This window comes from Phragmites australis, chromosome 5 (genome assembly GCF_958298935.1).
Source record: "Phragmites australis chromosome 5, lpPhrAust1.1, whole genome shotgun sequence".
NCBI classification, from domain to species: Eukaryota; Viridiplantae; Streptophyta; class Magnoliopsida; order Poales; family Poaceae; genus Phragmites; species Phragmites australis.
Window position 1 is genome coordinate 25899523 of NC_084925.1, and position 17463 is coordinate 25916985.

The 17463-nt window shown below is 40.1% G+C and overlaps 2 protein-coding genes across 4 annotated transcripts; both read right to left on the reverse strand.

Moving 5' to 3' along the window:
* Positions 1 to 2079: 2079 nt before the first annotated feature.
* Positions 2080 to 3548, reverse strand: LOC133917521 (uncharacterized). The gene is made up of 3 exons (XM_062361405.1): positions 3069 to 3548; positions 2854 to 2934; positions 2080 to 2382 (listed from the first exon to the last, which is right to left on the reverse strand). Exons 1-3 carry the CDS (start codon positions 3426 to 3428, stop codon positions 2308 to 2310), a joined length of 516 nt encoding a protein of 171 aa, XP_062217389.1. The 5' UTR covers positions 3429 to 3548; the 3' UTR covers positions 2080 to 2307.
* Positions 3549 to 4395: 847 nt separating this feature from the next.
* LOC133919022 (1,4-alpha-glucan-branching enzyme 2, chloroplastic/amyloplastic) lies at positions 4396 to 15994 on the reverse strand. 3 transcript variants are annotated; one of them, XM_062363211.1, is made up of 23 exons: positions 15758 to 15987; positions 15440 to 15666; positions 15192 to 15322; positions 14645 to 14874; positions 14411 to 14509; positions 14286 to 14328; positions 14067 to 14126; positions 13673 to 13753; positions 13473 to 13589; positions 13286 to 13369; positions 12451 to 12572; positions 11811 to 11930; positions 11223 to 11352; positions 11023 to 11133; positions 10754 to 10882; positions 9812 to 9915; positions 8999 to 9143; positions 8429 to 8576; positions 8183 to 8283; positions 7826 to 7903; positions 5550 to 5705; positions 4918 to 4992; positions 4396 to 4820 (listed from the first exon to the last, which is right to left on the reverse strand). In XM_062363211.1, the coding sequence occupies exons 2-23, from the start codon at positions 15588 to 15590 to the stop codon at positions 4737 to 4739; spliced, it is 2499 nt and encodes an 832-aa protein (XP_062219195.1). In that variant the 5' UTR covers positions 15591 to 15666; positions 15758 to 15987; the 3' UTR covers positions 4396 to 4736. The 3 variants fall into 3 exon arrangements, 2 of the variants coding, with proteins under 2 accessions (XP_062219195.1, XP_062219194.1); XM_062363210.1 differs by having other exon boundaries at positions 15440 to 15987; XR_009909882.1 differs by lacking the exons at positions 4396 to 4820; positions 4918 to 4992 and having other exon boundaries at positions 5651 to 5705; positions 8227 to 8283; positions 15440 to 15994.
* Between the last annotated feature and the right edge of the window lie 1469 nt (positions 15995 to 17463).

Sequence of the window (17463 nt, forward strand, 5' to 3'; positions counted from 1 at the left end):
CCATGCCCAGCCACCACCACCTCTGACCCTGGTTGTGTAGTGCCCACCTGTCGCGGCTCCACCGCCCTACAACATCATCGTCGCACCTTCTGCATCGCCTGGCAACTGGTCACTGGCCAGAGCACTGTCGGGCGGTGGGTGCAGGAGGCGAGAAGGGGGGTACAGAGAGGAGAAAGGGTTTGTTGGCCAAGAAAGAAGAAGAAGAAGAAGAAGAAGAAGAAGAAGAAGAAGAAGAAGAAGAAGAAGAAGAGAAGAAGATGGAAGGAGGCCTTCCACAAGTTCACCGAATTTCGTCATCAATTTGTGATTCCGCTCCAAAAGTGACCTCTTCGTAGTCCTTAGATGCTTGTAGATAGGTGGAAACGATTGATTTTGCAATCGGATTAGTGTTTCGATGGTCTGCTTAGCATGTAGCGAGTTAATTTTAAATTGAAGCCTAATTGGTGTTGAATTAGATCATACAGTTAAAGTGAAAGTTGTAGGTCTCTTCGATAACTTTTTGATGGCGTTGGTTTTGTTCGTTTTGGATGAGTAGTTTGGGAGTAATTGATAAAACAATGTGGTCATTCGTTGAGCTAGTCAAGCAGTAGATGTTTCTCCGACATTTTCATTATCGCCTTGTATGCGGGGTTCCCAGGCGTAGGAGCGTGTCTCTTTTTAGTTTTGTTGTTGCGGCATTTGATACTAATTTATGCACTTATTCAGGTGGTGCTGCTTCGAGATGCAGCTAGTTCCCGCCTTCGTCGTCGATGAAAGCAAGTGAATGTAGCGGATGGATACGCTTTAACTTGTTATTTTGTTACCTCCATCTTTTAATTTCCATACTTACTAATAGTTTGTTAAATTAATGTGAGCATGTGGCTTACTTTCTGCCTTTTGAAGATTGGATGTTTCCCCTGGTTTATGAGGTAAAGGAAGTAGGATATGTCTTCTTTCATGTAGTTGTTCATAGTCCTTATATAAAAATCATGAAGTATGGACCTATGTTGGATGCTGTGTTTCAATTATGCATGAGTTTGTTGTCTTAATTTTTACTTTTTCGAAGTTTACTTGATTCTTGAGTTATGAAGCGTAAGAAGTGAGATCTATCGCTTTGTAGTTGTTTATTTTTTATAGTATGCAATTCTAGAAGTATTATGCATATTTTGGAAGTTATGTTGCTAGTTATGTATGAAGCATCTTATAAGCATAGCATCTTGAATTGGAAGTTTTGTCGTCATCTTATGGTTGCGACTGTACTGGTACAACACTATATATTATTCGAGAAGGGGTACGGTGCACACTCTTACGTTATCCGAGAAGGGGTAAGGATGAGGAGGAGTATGTCATAAGCATACATATGCATTCATATGGATATCTTTACTTTAATTGCATCGGTGTTGTCTCTTCGTATTGCAAGAAAGTCTTTACTACCATTTTGGATGGTACTGTGATGGCGAATCATAGCTAGTGGATGATAGCACGTGGTTGATGTTGTATTGTCATGCTTAATTATGTTTTTCGGATATTGTTAACCTGTTTAACGTATTACCTTTGTTAAAGATGAATGTTTAATCAATTGTAACTAAATAGCTTGTTAAAATAATTGACTTGCTAAGATTTTCGAATCTCATCCTTACTATCTTTACAGGTGTGTCTTGAGGTAACATTGAGCATGTAGAGGGTAGCAGCATGACTTATTTATGATCACCTTCACTTTTTGTTTGTCCTTTTGGTTATAATGTCATAGTCATTACGAAATCTGATTGTCTTTGTGGCATAGTTGTATAATTGAGGCATGTTCCTCTTATTAGGATGTTTATTATTATTAGTGTGATCATATATTTATCTCTTACTCTATAGTGTTTGGTTAGTTATACTTCTATTACAAGGGAAATATAGCAAAAAAATTTCTTATTTAGCAGACCCGTAAATAGGTTAGTAGCACTCCTGACTTTTGGAGGTCCTCAAGGTGAGCCATAGATCTTTAGGACCCATAAAATTCAGGGAAGGATGTTTTGCTTTTTTGTGAGATTTTTTTGGATTTTTTTTTCTTAGCATGTCTTACCTAAGGATTACCGTGGAGCCTCCGATTAATGAATATAAAGATTACTTTGTTCGACTGTGACGTTGCAATAGAACCACCATTCCGTGCCATGATAATGCAATACCTCATGATCATCGGTAACAAACATACGATCGCGACGATACATGTGAAGTCGCACAAATCCAATCCCAATTTTGCAACAATTGCGCGTAGGAAGCTCCTGTTGTGGTGGCACCAGATCTGTAGCTTCCTCATCCTCCTCTGAGATGACCATGTCAGGTCTAGTAAAGGGACTCTATCGTCTTGTTCAGCTCTTCAAGCTTCTTCATCCGTAGCCTCTCACTTTGGCCCACCAGCTGCTCAAAATGCACAGTACAAATGTGTTAGTTCCTGGGGTACAAGTTTAAGGCTATAAACCGGCCCAATAATTTGGACTAGGCCTAATAAAGCCCACGATTATCATTAGGCTGGACCTAGTTATGGGCGAAAACATGTCCCCCCTCCCCCACCAAAGTTGAAACCAACTAACCATTGAATATTTTAGGATCTGCCACTGATTGGGTGGCAATTCAGGAATCAGGATTATTTCATTGAAACATGGTCCAATGGTCACATATAGGTGAGATATTGAGTGACAAATCCTAAATTGACACACGAATTTAGTGTCAGATTCTCAATTGCCCCAATCAACCAGTAGATTAGATAGCCAGGAAGCGTATCATTTGATTGGTGCAGCCCATCCATAAGATACAACCCGGTAGGCGCTAACAGCGTTTCTAGCAAAAGTTCACAGGTAGTGGTCAATTTAGTTAGCGAATAGTGATCACCTCCATTAGCCTGTCGACCAGCGTAGCTTTCTCGTTGCTCTTCTCGTTGTACGCCTCGAGGCACATCTTGTATTCCTTCTCCTGCTCATGCTCCAAAACAAGTATACGATGTTATCCAGGCATCCAGCTGACCAACCAAAGTAAAATTTGATGAAAGCACTACGGGTTCCCGTAAAATTCAACATGCATGCAACAGTGTCCTCTCACGTACGTACCTTCCTGAGGCAGCTCTTGCCGAGCGGCTTTAGCTGCTTGTTTACCTTGTCGATCCGCTTGCGGATGGACTCCACCTCCCGGCGCGTGGGGTCGGACATCGCTTCCAGTTCCTGGCGGATGAAGGCGAGGCGCTTGGTCTCCTCCTCCACCCGGCCCAGCATGGAGAACACCTTCTCCCGCACCTCCAGCTTCTTCCGCTCGATCTCCTCCTCCTTCTCCTTGAACAGAGACAGCGCCGACCGCGACGACTGATCCCATTCGCCCTCCTCGCCGACGTGGCCGCCGGTCGACGCGCTCCTGACGCACACGATCTGCATCTGCTGCTCCTTGCCGCTGCTCTCCATCTCCCCCTGATGCATCGATCCTGCAGTTTCGTCTCTGCCAACTCGTGGAGCTAGCTAGCTCGTTCGGTAGTGTAAGAGCTGCGGCAGGAGGCAGACCTTGCACTCTAAGTCGTGTAAAAAACTGCAAGAGTAGCTAGCTAATCACCACTCGTCTATTTATTATCTCTCCTCGCTTCCTTCTGCTCCCGGCTTGTTGAGGCATACTCATTTAGTTTCTTTTTCTTCTTTCCTTTCATGCAAACGATCAAGAGTTGAGTACTAGCTAGCTAGTGTCCTAGCTACTTGCAGCCTGAACCTTCAAGCAACTCGTGACAATGATAGCATAAGCCTCCTGGGTATTGATCATGAGGACGGCTGTATGCCACGATCAAAGGGACATCATCATTTCACGTACATGCATGTGAGCCGGAGGGCGGCTTTGGATTGGCCCAGGACGAACAGCAAAGTATGCAAAGCGTTAGGTGAGGGCCATGTGAAGATCGAAGAGGTCGAGTAGAAGTAACTCTTGAGCAAGCTACTGTGTTCGATCCCTGTCATCTCCTTTTCATTTTCCTCTGAGGATATATAGGGCATCACATGCAATTGTATCCTTGCCTTAGCTTTCCAGTATCAGAGTGTTTTCCCTTCCCGTTTCCGTGTCCATTGTTGTAGGGTTAACATCTAAGGCAGGCAGGCGAGATACCTGCAACGGCAAGCCCGGAAGGTGCAGTGTCTTCAGGGATTGGAGTGTTAGTGCTTTGTGACGAAGCATTGGTGTAACTGCGTTGAGCGTGGCGAAGGGTACTCAGGACAGCGTAGCAGTCATGAATAAGCAGATCGTTGCGACACTGTTCTGTAGCCTGACATGACCAACATGCTTTGGATTCCTGTACTAATAAGTAACAACCCCATAATCCCTCTTATAGAAGCTGCAGCTTGCTGCTCAAGCTCAACTCACTCGTAGTAGTGTTCAACATTATGAAAAAAGAGCGGACACACTATCTCACGCGATAAATAGCGCCTAAAGTACAAAATGAAGGAATGGAATTCCGATCTGGCATGAAGCATGACAAGACAAACAAAATCTCTGTTCAACCGGCATTGCAAAGGGTAGCAACGATCTATAGGGGTATGATGGTTTACAAAACCGGTGGCATTTCAGAAGATGTCTGGGCTTTCCAGCATCGATGAAGCAGAACCTTATTGAACCCAACGGTGGGGATTGCAGAAAACATCCTAATCTGAAGCACAAAAGCAAACTGTGCAACTGGCTGTATTGGCTAAATGCTTTCCTTGCTTCCTCGCGACGATAGCGGCACACATGCATGCAGAAGCACCTTGCTATCATTCCACCGGAGCATAGACAACACAAGTTCTGCTGGGGGTATACACTGAGAACGAATGGGGCCGGTTGTCATGTGAACAGTCCTGCAACAAATGGGCAAAACGGAAGTTTGGCTCAGATCTGTCGGGAACGAGTTTAGACGAGCATAATACAAGAAATCTCATGTGACGCAAAACTTACGGTAGTGAAGTGCTCTGCAGCGTGATGGATCCGGCCAAATCCACCAAAGAGTCCAGCGTCTGAGTCCAAGGCCACCTGGTAGAAAATTGTAGATGCTATCAGCAGCCAAGTACCCAATACATCCAGTTCATCTGTATAGTTGATCTGCTTCAAAACTGGGCAAATGGTTCCCGACTAATTTTGCAGGTAATTTTCGAAATATGGGTGTGTTCAAAAACGGGAGGCATCAAGAGAATGGACAGGCGACCACCCATTATAGGTAGTTGCCCCCCCCCCCCCCCCAAGCATACGAAAACAGAGAACCATCAGTTCCAGCAGGGTGGAAAAGGGGCTCGTATTTTGCTTCCTTTGCCTGCTTGTACAACAAACCAAGTTGGAAACCACAAAATATCCTACTTTTCCGAGGAGATTAAACGAGAATATGAAGTGTGGACTACCAACAACTTTTTTACTCCTTTTTGACGAACAACTTCCTTACTCCTAACTATGTCAACACAAGAGATCAATAATGACACTCGACATGTTGGGGAGAGAAATATTAGGTATGGCCAACTCATTCAGTGAAGAAAGGTTATACTTTGATCGAAGAAAAATTACACTTAGATCATGTGTAATACATGATAGCTGCATACCTTGTACTTCCCAGGCTTTAAGCAACCAACACGGTAGTCAAAATAGCTGTTATTCCAATGGAAGTTGAACACAAATACCAAATCCCCTTTTTCGAACACAATCACCTTATCTTCCTCATGTTTCCGAGAAATATACTGGTGATCTGATGTCATGAACTGCAATTACGTAGCCAATTTCATCAGAAAATATTTGTTGCTTTTACAATAATGGAACTTGCTAAAACCTGCCTAGTTCACAAAAACTGGCACAAAATGATGGTTAAAAGCAGGAACCGCGTGTTATGTTATTGTAGAACCGATGGGAACTAGGGATGACAATAGGGCTCCGCTCCCTGAACCCGCGGGGAATTCCCCTATTAGGGGATGAGTACGGGAAATTTGATATCCGTGAACTTATATGAGGACCGGGACAGGAAGGCACTTCCCATCCTTGTTCTCTGCTATATCTCCGATATCACGTATATACAGATTTTTCTTAGTATATAAATGTATAAACATTACATTACGTAGGAAAAATAATAAATTACTCTTACATTTTTTATCTAACCTATGATATTGAACTCCTCTTGTATTAATTACCCTCGTATACATCAATAAATTACTTATATATACTACGAACATATTGTTAATATATAGAAATAATCAACTATGATTCAATTTTACATCTCTATTGGCAACCCGATCCCTGCAAAATTCTTTGCGGGGATGGGGATGGGAGAACGCCCCCCCCCCCCCCCCCCCGATAGGAATTTTGCGGGGATGGGGATGGGAGAACGCCCCCCCCCCCCCCCCGATAGCTAAATAAGGATAGGGATGGAGAAGCATTCCCTGGCAGGGATTGGCCCAGTGCCTTCCCTAGCGGATGAGATTCACGTTGCTATAGCACCAGGTTAGAGATGAGATTGTTGTTAGGGATCAGATCAAATTAGATTAGTTAGAGATAAGATCTATTAGTTAGTTGTAGAAATAAAATTTGTTACTCTAGATTTTTAGGGCCGGCTCCTATATAAGGGAGGGCACAACATCTATTATAATAAATGAAGCACAAGAAATCAATATAGTTTTCAGTCCCCTTCTCCTATGTCTTCCCTATAGTTCTAAGTCTTCCCAATTTATAGTTCAATCTCTCCCCTAATAGCCAACACCGCCCGCCTATCCTCCCGGCAGCGTTTACCCTAACACCGTGCAATAGAGTTAGTGATGCAACATGAAAGAAAACATAATATCCTTTTTCCAATTTTGGATAGAATTTGGTGAGAGACAAATTAGCAGTACTAGGGGCACTACAAATCCTTTATTCCCATTCAAATCTCAATTAGCACTAACAAAGTGGTAACTATTCCAATGTTTTCCTTGAAACATTTTTTTTTCTTAAGATTAAGATTGAACCCATACGTACTTTGTTGCAGAAATTTTATTCTCATGCATTTTAGTATGGAAAAATTGTGATGAAGAAAATCCTTACGAACAACATTGTTTTCATGAGTTCGAGACAAAGTGTATCCAATAGCCAACTAAAGTTGTGTGTATGATTACAGTCACCCTTGATTGTTTAGTTTCAAAATTATTAAGAAATCTAAAGTAAGTCTAGATGTTTTTAGTATTCGTTAGAAATATATAGTAGGTTCTAGATATATGATTTAATAAATAATTTCTTATGTGCTTTATTGGATTTGAATCATACTGCAGCGATAAAATGGGAGTGTTGTGGCACCCTACTGTCTTCTTTTGCAGTAAGCTTTACTATAGAGACGGTAGGACTCTGAAAGACCCAGTAAGGAGAAGACATGCAGTACATACCACAACATATTCAACAATATATTTTCACCAGTAGAACTTTAAATTTAACTTCGCTGGAGATCAATATTAATTAGGAACATGGAAGATTGCTCTCCTCAGAAAATGGAAAAAAAAGGAAAGAAGCATGGAAGACTGACATACGTAATTGTTCTATTCACATTATACTTCAGACAAGTGGTTTTGTTATTCTTTAAGCTTACGAAAAAAGAAAACACAGAAATATGTGCCAAATGAGAAAGAGCATGTAAAAGGAGCATCTGGCTTGTTGCTGTGCAGTAATCATCAGATTATTTAGAAGTGGGGCCACAATCATGCCAAACCTATAGCTGACTAGCCAAGTGAAATAGCAAAATGATTTTGAACAAAATGTCATTATAGAAAAAATGTATACCTAGTATGATGCCGTTAGTATAAGAATATGCATAACAAATGAAATTTGCATAACCAAAAATAAATAAATATTAAACAATACATACTCCATATTTTTCCTCAAGATGCTGCATTTCCTGATCAAACTCTTGCATACCACGATACCTAAGATACTCCGCATCACCCTGACAATGCAAAATAACAAAGAATTTAATAATAATTAATTATAGATTACGGATAGCACAATAAGTAATACAAAATTTTGCAGAAAAACAGTCTAATATTTCTAGTCCTGAAAACGCTAATGTGAATAAAGATAAGTTCAAGGCCAAGATGAATTATCATAACAGAACTTTGTTGATTAAAGCACTCAATAAGTGGTAAAAAAGGTCAGAATTGGATTTTATGGAGATACAAGTTAATGCAGAAATCAACAATAAGCTAATAGCACAAAGAGAGTTTACCAGGTCAAATCTTCGACGGCATTTGTCATAACTGTTGTTATTACCTGGAATGAACTTACCACTTGGAAGTCTTTGCGGACCTCTCGGAAAATCTATCCATTCTGCAAAATAAAAGGTAGATCAATTACCTTAAAACCAACTGCTTCCTGGGACGTACAAAACTAGATGGCAAGATAATTGTTAAATGAAATATTGTTATAAAAGATTCAAAGAAGGTGAAATGCAACAAAGTAGTCAAGATCTCACCAGGATGTCCAAACTCGTTTCCCATAAAATTAAGATAACCCTCTCCTCCTAAACCCATTGTGATAAGTCTAATCATCTTATGCAATGCTATCCCACGATCAATAGTAGGTGTTGAAGGTCTGTCCAGAGACATGAAATCATACATATCCTGCACAAGTAGATTACATGAGGTTCTAGTATTAAAATTCTGTACGTTATGTTTCTACATGTATTTTTCAGAGAACAGTGGAAGGGGAAAACAACTAAAATAAAGTTTAAAAGTACAAAACCACAGTTTTCGCAGGGCTAGCCAAAGAACAGAAATTCACTCAGACAGAAGTCTTACAGGTTCATGCACAAGATTTCAATGATAAATACAACTACGATGAGAAAGGTAGGGTGAAAATAAATCTATATTCTAACTTGATGTTTTTTCACAATATTTATCGTGGGAACATTAAAATTAATTTAAAAGTTGAGGAAAATAAAGAGAAATTATTATCATAGCAACAAATAAATATATGAAACAAAATAAGTTATGCTATTATCCATGTCCGAATTGATAAGCCTAGAAAATTGATGAGTGATTACCTTGTCCATCAACCAAAATGCAATAGTCTTGTCACCAACTAGTGCTTGGTCGTGACTTTCAGCATAAGTAACACACTTCTCTAACCACCTTCTATTTGTTAGTGAGTGCACAATATCACCCATCTTCCAAGCTTGGTCACTTTCCCTGTGGAAAAAAAAAGACTTGAAACTCAGACAATATATATCGCAAAACAAAAATCCAAGAAGGTACATTAAAGATCAAGCTTTCCAGTTTCAAAACAAAAGCTCAATATATTACACGAATGTAAGACTCAAAGAGCAGAAGCTTTTTTCTTATAGACACACAATAGTGGAACACTGTTAACAATGTAATGTTAATTATGAGAAATAGAAATTCATATCCTCGAATATATGCACTATCCTACCCAACAAAAACTAGAAGATGGGTGTGTTACTTTGAATTTTGAAGATGGGTTTGTTAGTTTGAATTTTGAAAGTTTGCATCAATCTCGAGGCACATTTGGCGTAGGTGATAGTGTGTGTACCCACATGAACATCTGCGAAAACCTAGAAGTTGGTAACTGCATATTATTTTTCTAATTATGTAGAATAAACCACAAAAGTGATGACCATGAGCCCCTTATGCCCAAATCCAATCAACTGACAAGAGTAAATTCTTATGTGCATGCATATAAACATTCATATATGTACTTGTGGTGTTATGTGCAAAAAAAAAAAGGAATTATTTCAACATGCAGTCCAATACAAAAAAATAGTTTATATTCAGCAGATAACTAAATTTCATACTGTAAAAAAAAGTAATAATTATCCATAGCCATATGCAACACTTACTTGAGAAGTTCAATCCATTTGTCAGCCACAGCCATATGCATCCGGTAGTCAAAACCTACCCCACCATCTTGAAGAGGAAGGGCAAATGTAGGCATTCCACTAACCTGAAGAAGTTATATGAATAACCAACAGAAAAGTTGGCAGTTAAGTAGATAAATTTGAATTTCCTATTTGTTTTTGGAAGCTATTGATTTGGATCTCTTGCCCTACTGTTTTCGAATTCTAGCCCCCACAACCCGGTATGTGTACTTAGACATTCAGTAAATTGGGAGCTTCCAGGAAAAGAAAAGGTTATCAATACGGAACATGCATCTATTTGAAAGCGATTTAAGATTCAAGATATCTTTCAAATACAGGCAGTTTGCATATGGTTAGTCTCAAGAAGCTACTATTCAACTTTGCTACCCGCTAATTCCACGGAAGCCAACTCAAATGACCTCAAATATCTACATTAAAGCTTGGTACAAAAACAAGCACAAGATAACACCATATCATAAAAAAATATTGAGAATTCTCCAATAGAGTCTAGTCTCCAATATAAATACAAAACTTCTAGAATTCTCTCCTTTTTAGTGTAGACTCAGGCTCAGCCATTAACTTTCTCCATATCTTTCAAAAAGTAATTCTATATGTATCAGCTATTTCTCTATTATAGACCTGTTTCAAAGCATGGCTTTGTTCTATTATTTATGTAAAAACAGGAACTAATAAGCACACCTCAATAAATCATTACATTACTGTGCGGAACTTTGAAGAAATGAAGAATAATGCTATGCAGCAACTTAGTGTGCACTTCATCTCAAAATCCGAAGTAAAATTTTCATCACTAAATTGGAGCATCTTGTCAAAATAAACAGAAAACAGCTTAGACTATAAAAAAGCATTGCCATAAATATGTGTGTGAGAAATTCATACTGAATGACAGATGAAGTCATAACTTACATCTTCACCAATGGTTACAGCCTCAGGATAAAGTCCATGAATTAGATCATTTACCAGCATCAAGTAAACCACTGCATCAACATCAGTGGCAAAGCCAAAATACTCGTTGTAGTTCCCCGTAAATGTTACCTAAAATAAATTGCATTACTTCAGGAAAAGGAAAAATTAGGTTGTATAAATATGATTCTATCGTAAGTAGCTACAGTGTAATCCCGCAAGAGTTAGCAAGGTAGTCAAAATAAACTAACAGATATCAAACAATAAATTACTTGTAATCCATGGTGAGTGTACATCATGGAGGTCACACCATCAAACCGGTAACCGTCAAACTTATATTCCTCAAGCCACCATCTAGCATTGGAGAGAAGAAACCTTAAAACCTGCGTAGGGATAAATTGTTAGCAGGCATGCGGGCAGATAATTGGAAGCCAACACGTAATAAATGTAACAGAGTATTCTTGTTCCGTACTTCCCAGTTCCCATAGTTGAACAGGCGAGAATCCCACATCCAATGATAGCCTCGTGTACCACTATGAAAGTAATGTGTATCCGTACCATCAAAACCATTCAACCCATCTAGAGTATTACTTGATGCATGACTGCATGCAACAGAAAATCAAAGATAAAGCTTTGAAACCAAAGGCTTCAGTAAATCAACAAGGGTATCTAATCGATTGCAATCAATCTCATTCCAAAAGCCAAAGAGCTTTGAACTAAGACCAACAGGTTTCCAGTATTGAAAATTTCTCTGTTCTTCATTTGGTTTGTCGGACCTGATGACATAGCTTTCTGTGTTTCTATATTTCTTAATGATTGACAAAACATCTTTCTAAAGATGTCATCAGCATGTTAATTATTCTTTCTCAAACATCATTTCTTCTGTCCACAAATAACTTCGCATCTTTCTATATTTTTTAGTGCTTGACAATATCTGGCATGCAAAATGTATTAATAACTGTTTGGAAGAACCAAGTGATGTTTTAATTCAATCGACAAGAATTTAATTATGTAATATATACATATGGTGAATCAATAACAATTGAGAATTATCAATTACCTGTGAACCACATCCATGAGCACAAGCAAGCCAAGCTCATGAGCTCTATCTATCAAGGACTTTAAATCTTCTGGGGTCCCAAAGCGACTACTTGGTGCAAAAAAATTAGTAACATGGTACCTGCAATAAAAGTAACAAAATTCTCATCAATGAAGTAATATTATTTGTAAAAAACGAAAAGGCATCATTTACAAATAAGCATTTGAGATGAATATTCATGTCACTAGAAACTTGGAAAGGTAGCCGATATAAGTAATTATACTGATACATTTGAGTTGCCATATTACTACTATCGTATGGCTTACAACTATCCCTCTGCACTAGTCAATACAGTTCGCTGAAATATGAATGTAACCTGGTCGCTAGATGTGCATCCAAATACATTTGATTATTGAAGATCAAACCAAAATTTTACATTTCTAGAATATGAAAATTGATTTGGCTAGTGATAACATACTAATTGAATGAGACCACAGGAATAAATAGTTGGAAGTAGAAGTTTCTCACATAAAACAGGAGTAAAAGAAAGAAAGTAAGGAAGGAAGATGAAAGACGAAGTTGGCATAAAACAGTTGCTAAAGCTGAAAGGTATAGACTATTAGAGTCAAGAAAGATATACAGAAATTAATCCTGAGATTACCCAAAGCTTCCATAATATGAGTGCTCTTGGATTGCCATTATTTGCACTGCATTGTATCCAAGTCTTTTGATTCTTGGAAGCACCTCATCCCTAAAGTTTACATATGTGTTGATCTTCGGTTCCTGATTACAAAATATGCTAGTAAAATAACAACAGCCCGTAAACAGAAAAATGATCTTGAATTAGTGGAAGTATATCTATGTACCAATCACATTGCAATGGGGCAAAATGCAGAGTGTACATATTTGTGCTATTGGCTAAATATATACTGCCAGTAAAACATGAAGTAAAATACTGTAATCGTAGTAATTGCAGAAAATATTAATTTAATTTGAAATATAAACAGAGTGTAAAAATAGAAGCAAATATAAACACAACCATACATGACAAAAATAAATATTAGTTTGACTGAACATATTGTTTCAAAATGTTGATTAATGGTAAAAACTTATAGAAATACATAGTAACAGAAAATGTATCATTCAAAAGTATATGAATGTAAAGTTTTGAATTAATAAGCACCAGATTTTGGCAAGAAAATCTAGAAGTTTTCCCGTACTGTCGAAACATCATACTCAAATCAAGAAATTTCCATTCATCAATTAACTAATTCTAGAATACCTTGGAGTTACATTCTGCAGACTTTAGTAACAAAGTACCATAGTGAAAAAAGTTGATGACAAGTTATCAGCTATTACAACAATTACATGTGCATAGGAATGGAAGAAAATTCTAAAAAAATGCCAACAGTACCAAAAAAGGTATTGAAACATGTAAGCAACTTAAACTGCATATATCTAGCATCATTAAGGAATAAAAGGAAAAGGTGCAATACCGGGCTACTCATTCCAACATGTGTTTCATATATCCGCAATGATTTTGGTCGTTTAGGTTGAGGATGCTTGAATACATACTTCTCCTGCATATGTATGTAAAACATTTTAATCAATGGCAACACAAAGAAAATAAGTTTTCAGCAACTGAAAGTACAGAAGATGGGGGCAAAAGAAAAAAAAAAGGACCTCTTCGGGAGGATCATAATAAATCCCATTGTATGGTATTTCTCCTGGGGCCTGCAGTGAGTATTTGATCCAGGCAGGAATTGAATCCTTTATCCCTGATGGAGTATCCATTCTGACCTATATATGATCAAAACATCCACTAAGTAATTTGGCAACGTCCTTACTAGCCCAAAACACGGGCCAAACAGAACAAAAACTACCTTTACACGTGATCCATGAGGAATGGGTGATGAACCATCTGCATTGTTAGGCAAAAAAATCTCCCAAACACCAAACTCATTCTGAAAAAAAATAATTAGGTATGAGCATCAGTAACTCTTGTCTACCATTCGGAGTTACACCTACCCCAGGCCCAAGAATATTAAATTCAAGTACTCAGCAATTCCTTTCATATGAACACAATCTGTAAAAGATATCTACTCAAGTGCGCAACATATATCTCAATAGGCACATTCATCTAGAATGTTTGACTACATGGAAGAGGAAGCATTTTGTATCCATGGATCTACTCTAGAGTGCATATGGAGTCAACACCAAAGCTAAACCAAGTAATCCATGACGATTTTTTCTTTTTTGTGAAAGCTACAGGCATACTTTGCTCATATGGTCTGCATTTGGATCCCAGTTGTTGAAGTCGCCTACTAATGCTGCAGACTGCAATTGGAAGCAGAAGTCAGTTCGTAATAATACAAGTTGAGTATTCATAACCCATTTGGGAGATACAAAATCCATACAATTCAATATACTCATAAACAATTGAAAGATGGAACTAGTATGATATTAAAGGTTAACAAAAAGATTAGAAGGGCATACATGTGCTCCAGGAGCCCATTCTCGATAAGTAACACCTTCAGCACTACGTGGTAAGAAGGAAGACGCTAAGTTATTTGCATATAAATAGGAGAAAAGATACACACTTCTCAGCAAAGAAATTTTACCTGCGATTAAACCCAAACTTCTCATAACTGCGGGAGAAAGCTTCCAAGCCTCCTTCATACAGGTCGATGTCTGAACGTATTCTCCTATATAGGCTGTAACTGTTTGTAATCCATTAAGGCATAGTGAGATTGCTAGTAGTGTTGATATAAGCAGGAAGCAGCCTACATATATGTAGTTTACATTTGTATGAAAGACCCGAACGTCTTAAAGTGCACAGTGGAAGCAAGACATACCGATACTCAAGATGGTACTTAAAGCCTTGCAGCATCGGGTCAATCTGGTATATTTTCTGTCCATCTGACGGTCGTGGGACATCTCGTGGTTTCTCCTCTGTAGCTGATTCTATTGCCATTTTGTTCAAGGCTTCAGCATCAGCCTCGCCAGCATCGTGCCTTGACTCTGAGGACTCGATCTTAACTTCACGCCCAACCCCTGTTGTCGATTCCCCATCGATGACTGGTACCTAGAGCGGTGTCCAAGAGACGAAATGCTCAGAAGACGATCATTTGGACAACTCTAAGAATGGAATCACACAGAATTGTGAATCTCCAGCGTAATACCACTTTGGGCATTTCACTGATGGGGTGTTGACCTAGTTCTCAAATAGCATGGAGAAAGAAGTAACAACCAGAAAAACATGCAGATGCAGTCGCGCACAAGAGGATGTTGCACATCGTATGGCGCTCATCAAATTTTTGTTAGCACTAAACGTGTATTTCAACTGAGTGATGCAGTGTGGCAGAATTCTCAGGGCAGGAAAAGAATCAGAGGATCACGCACCTCCAGTTCATCAGACTTGTACAGAACCGAATCGTCGGACGACGTCAAGCCGTCGTTCTCTCCCTCGGGAATCACCACCTCCCCGGACGCGGCCGCCGTGCGCATCCCCGAACCTCCGGCGCGGACAGCCCCTACAGGCACCACCACATCACTCACGTAAGATCGCTGCCACACTTGATCGTGACGAGAACGGGGGAATCAATCAGACAAGGGGAGCGATCGAGTAAGGAGGTGCCACGAATCATTACGAGGGAAACAGGAGCACTTGCGCCCGAAGACCAGAGACCGCGAGGGTAGCTCCGCCCCGCGCCTCCGCTCCCCGCAGCCGGTGGGTCGGGGAGCCCGCGTGGCCCCGCCGAGGGCCGCCCCGGAAACCGCGAATGCCGGCGCCACCGCCATCTCGCCGCCGCAGCCGGATCGGATCCAACAAACCAACTGAACTAACCCCGCCTCGTCGTCCCCTGCTGCTTAAACCCTGCGGCCGAAATGGTGGTGCTAAAATTAGGAGGGCCGGAGGGGAGCAATATATCGCGGAGAGGTGGGCGGAGCGGGGAGTGAGCCTTCACGCGAGAGTGGCAGCGGGGCGGACGGCTGCATGCGTGGTGGCGTGCGCAGCACGAGCGCGTGGCGATGGTGAGGGTCGCGCTGGTGCTTTGCGGTGGCGGAAAAGCGCGTGCTTTGGTGGGGAGCTGGGCGGGGCGGTCCGGCGCGAGTCGCAGACCGACGGAGGAGAGGCTTTTCCTCCTGGGGAGCCGTTGTTGTTTGAGAGCGTGCTGGCGTGGCGTCACACCTTTTCCGTTCTTCTTTTCTGTGCTCACTGGAGAAAACGAACAAAATAGTTGGCCTGTATAATGTGATCATCGGACGCTGAGCAGTCCATGCTTTTCTCAAGCGGCCAACAGACTGCAATTCATGCTGGCGGCAGCTCTGCAGCCCCATGTGAATGATGTGAAATTCTGAACCAAGGATGATACGGTAACATTGACGCCGTAAGATCACCGCCACGTACATGCATGAATGTCGTCTCCGGCCGAACGCTGGTCTAGTGGTTTTCATTATTCATCTTCTCTTCGCCGCTTGCTTCAAAGAACACGAGCTGTGCTGCCAATGTTTACTGATTTGCCCGCGATCCTAGGTACTTGACTGATAGTTTCTACTCCATAACAGTATAGTGTGTGTCCGTGTCGACCACGAGAGAAGTACATGGCATTCGTGCAGAGCACGACTGACGAGTGGTCGAAGGCTACCCAGCTCTTTCCTGGGCATGCCACTAAACCTATTTTTCGAAACACCTAGATTTGATTTTTATAGACGGTTCCGTCTGAGAAAGTGGCTGCGGTCCCGTGCGACTGAGGATCGTCTGTGAAAAGTAATTTTTATAAGTGGTTCCTTACGTGGATCGCCTGTGAAAATAGATCTATTTCCACAGACGGTCGACATAAGCAACCGTTCGCGGAGTATTTCCACAGGCGGTTACTTATGTCGATCGCTTGTGGAAATGGATGTCATTTGCACTGGCAGTCCACATAAGGATTTACACAGGCGATTCCTTATGTCGACCGTCTGTGCAAATAGTCCATAAATACTCATTCTTCTCGGCCAGCTCCATTCAGACAGACTTACTGTTCAAAACAGCATTTATTGTGGCGGCCGATTTGAAAAATAGGTTGTGAAGGTTTTATTTTTTATTTCCTTGGAGGAGCCAAATAAGGTATGTATATCTCATCCCTAGCTTGCAGAATTGAAGATTAGATTTAGATTTAAGGCTAAATTAGAGTTTCAATGTGATCTAGAGATGCTCATGGTTCTTGCCATTTAGATCATCAAATTAGCTCAAATTTGTTGCAATATTGATTTAATTGTGTAGATTCACATGATTCTAGTATTATATTTTAAAAATGTAGCTAGAATGTGATGTTTTTTAGTCTTAGGAGGTTTCATCATGAATGGGGATATTTTCTCTGGATCTAGATCTAGGGAGAGGGAGAGGGAGAGGGAGTAATGAATTCATATTATTTTGAGTCATAAATTTACGTTAATGTAGATTCAATTGCGTAGACATATTATAATCATAAGAAGCTCGTATTTTCCTTTTAAAAAAATCTTTTTAATTCTGATTTTCAAATTAATTAATTAATTAATTAATTAATTAATTAATGTATCTAATTTTGTGGTTGAAGTTAAAGATGGACAGAGCATGGATGTATGATGCGCCAAGATATGGAGAAATATACATCAAAGGACTCTCTATTTTTATTGAAATCGCAAAGAA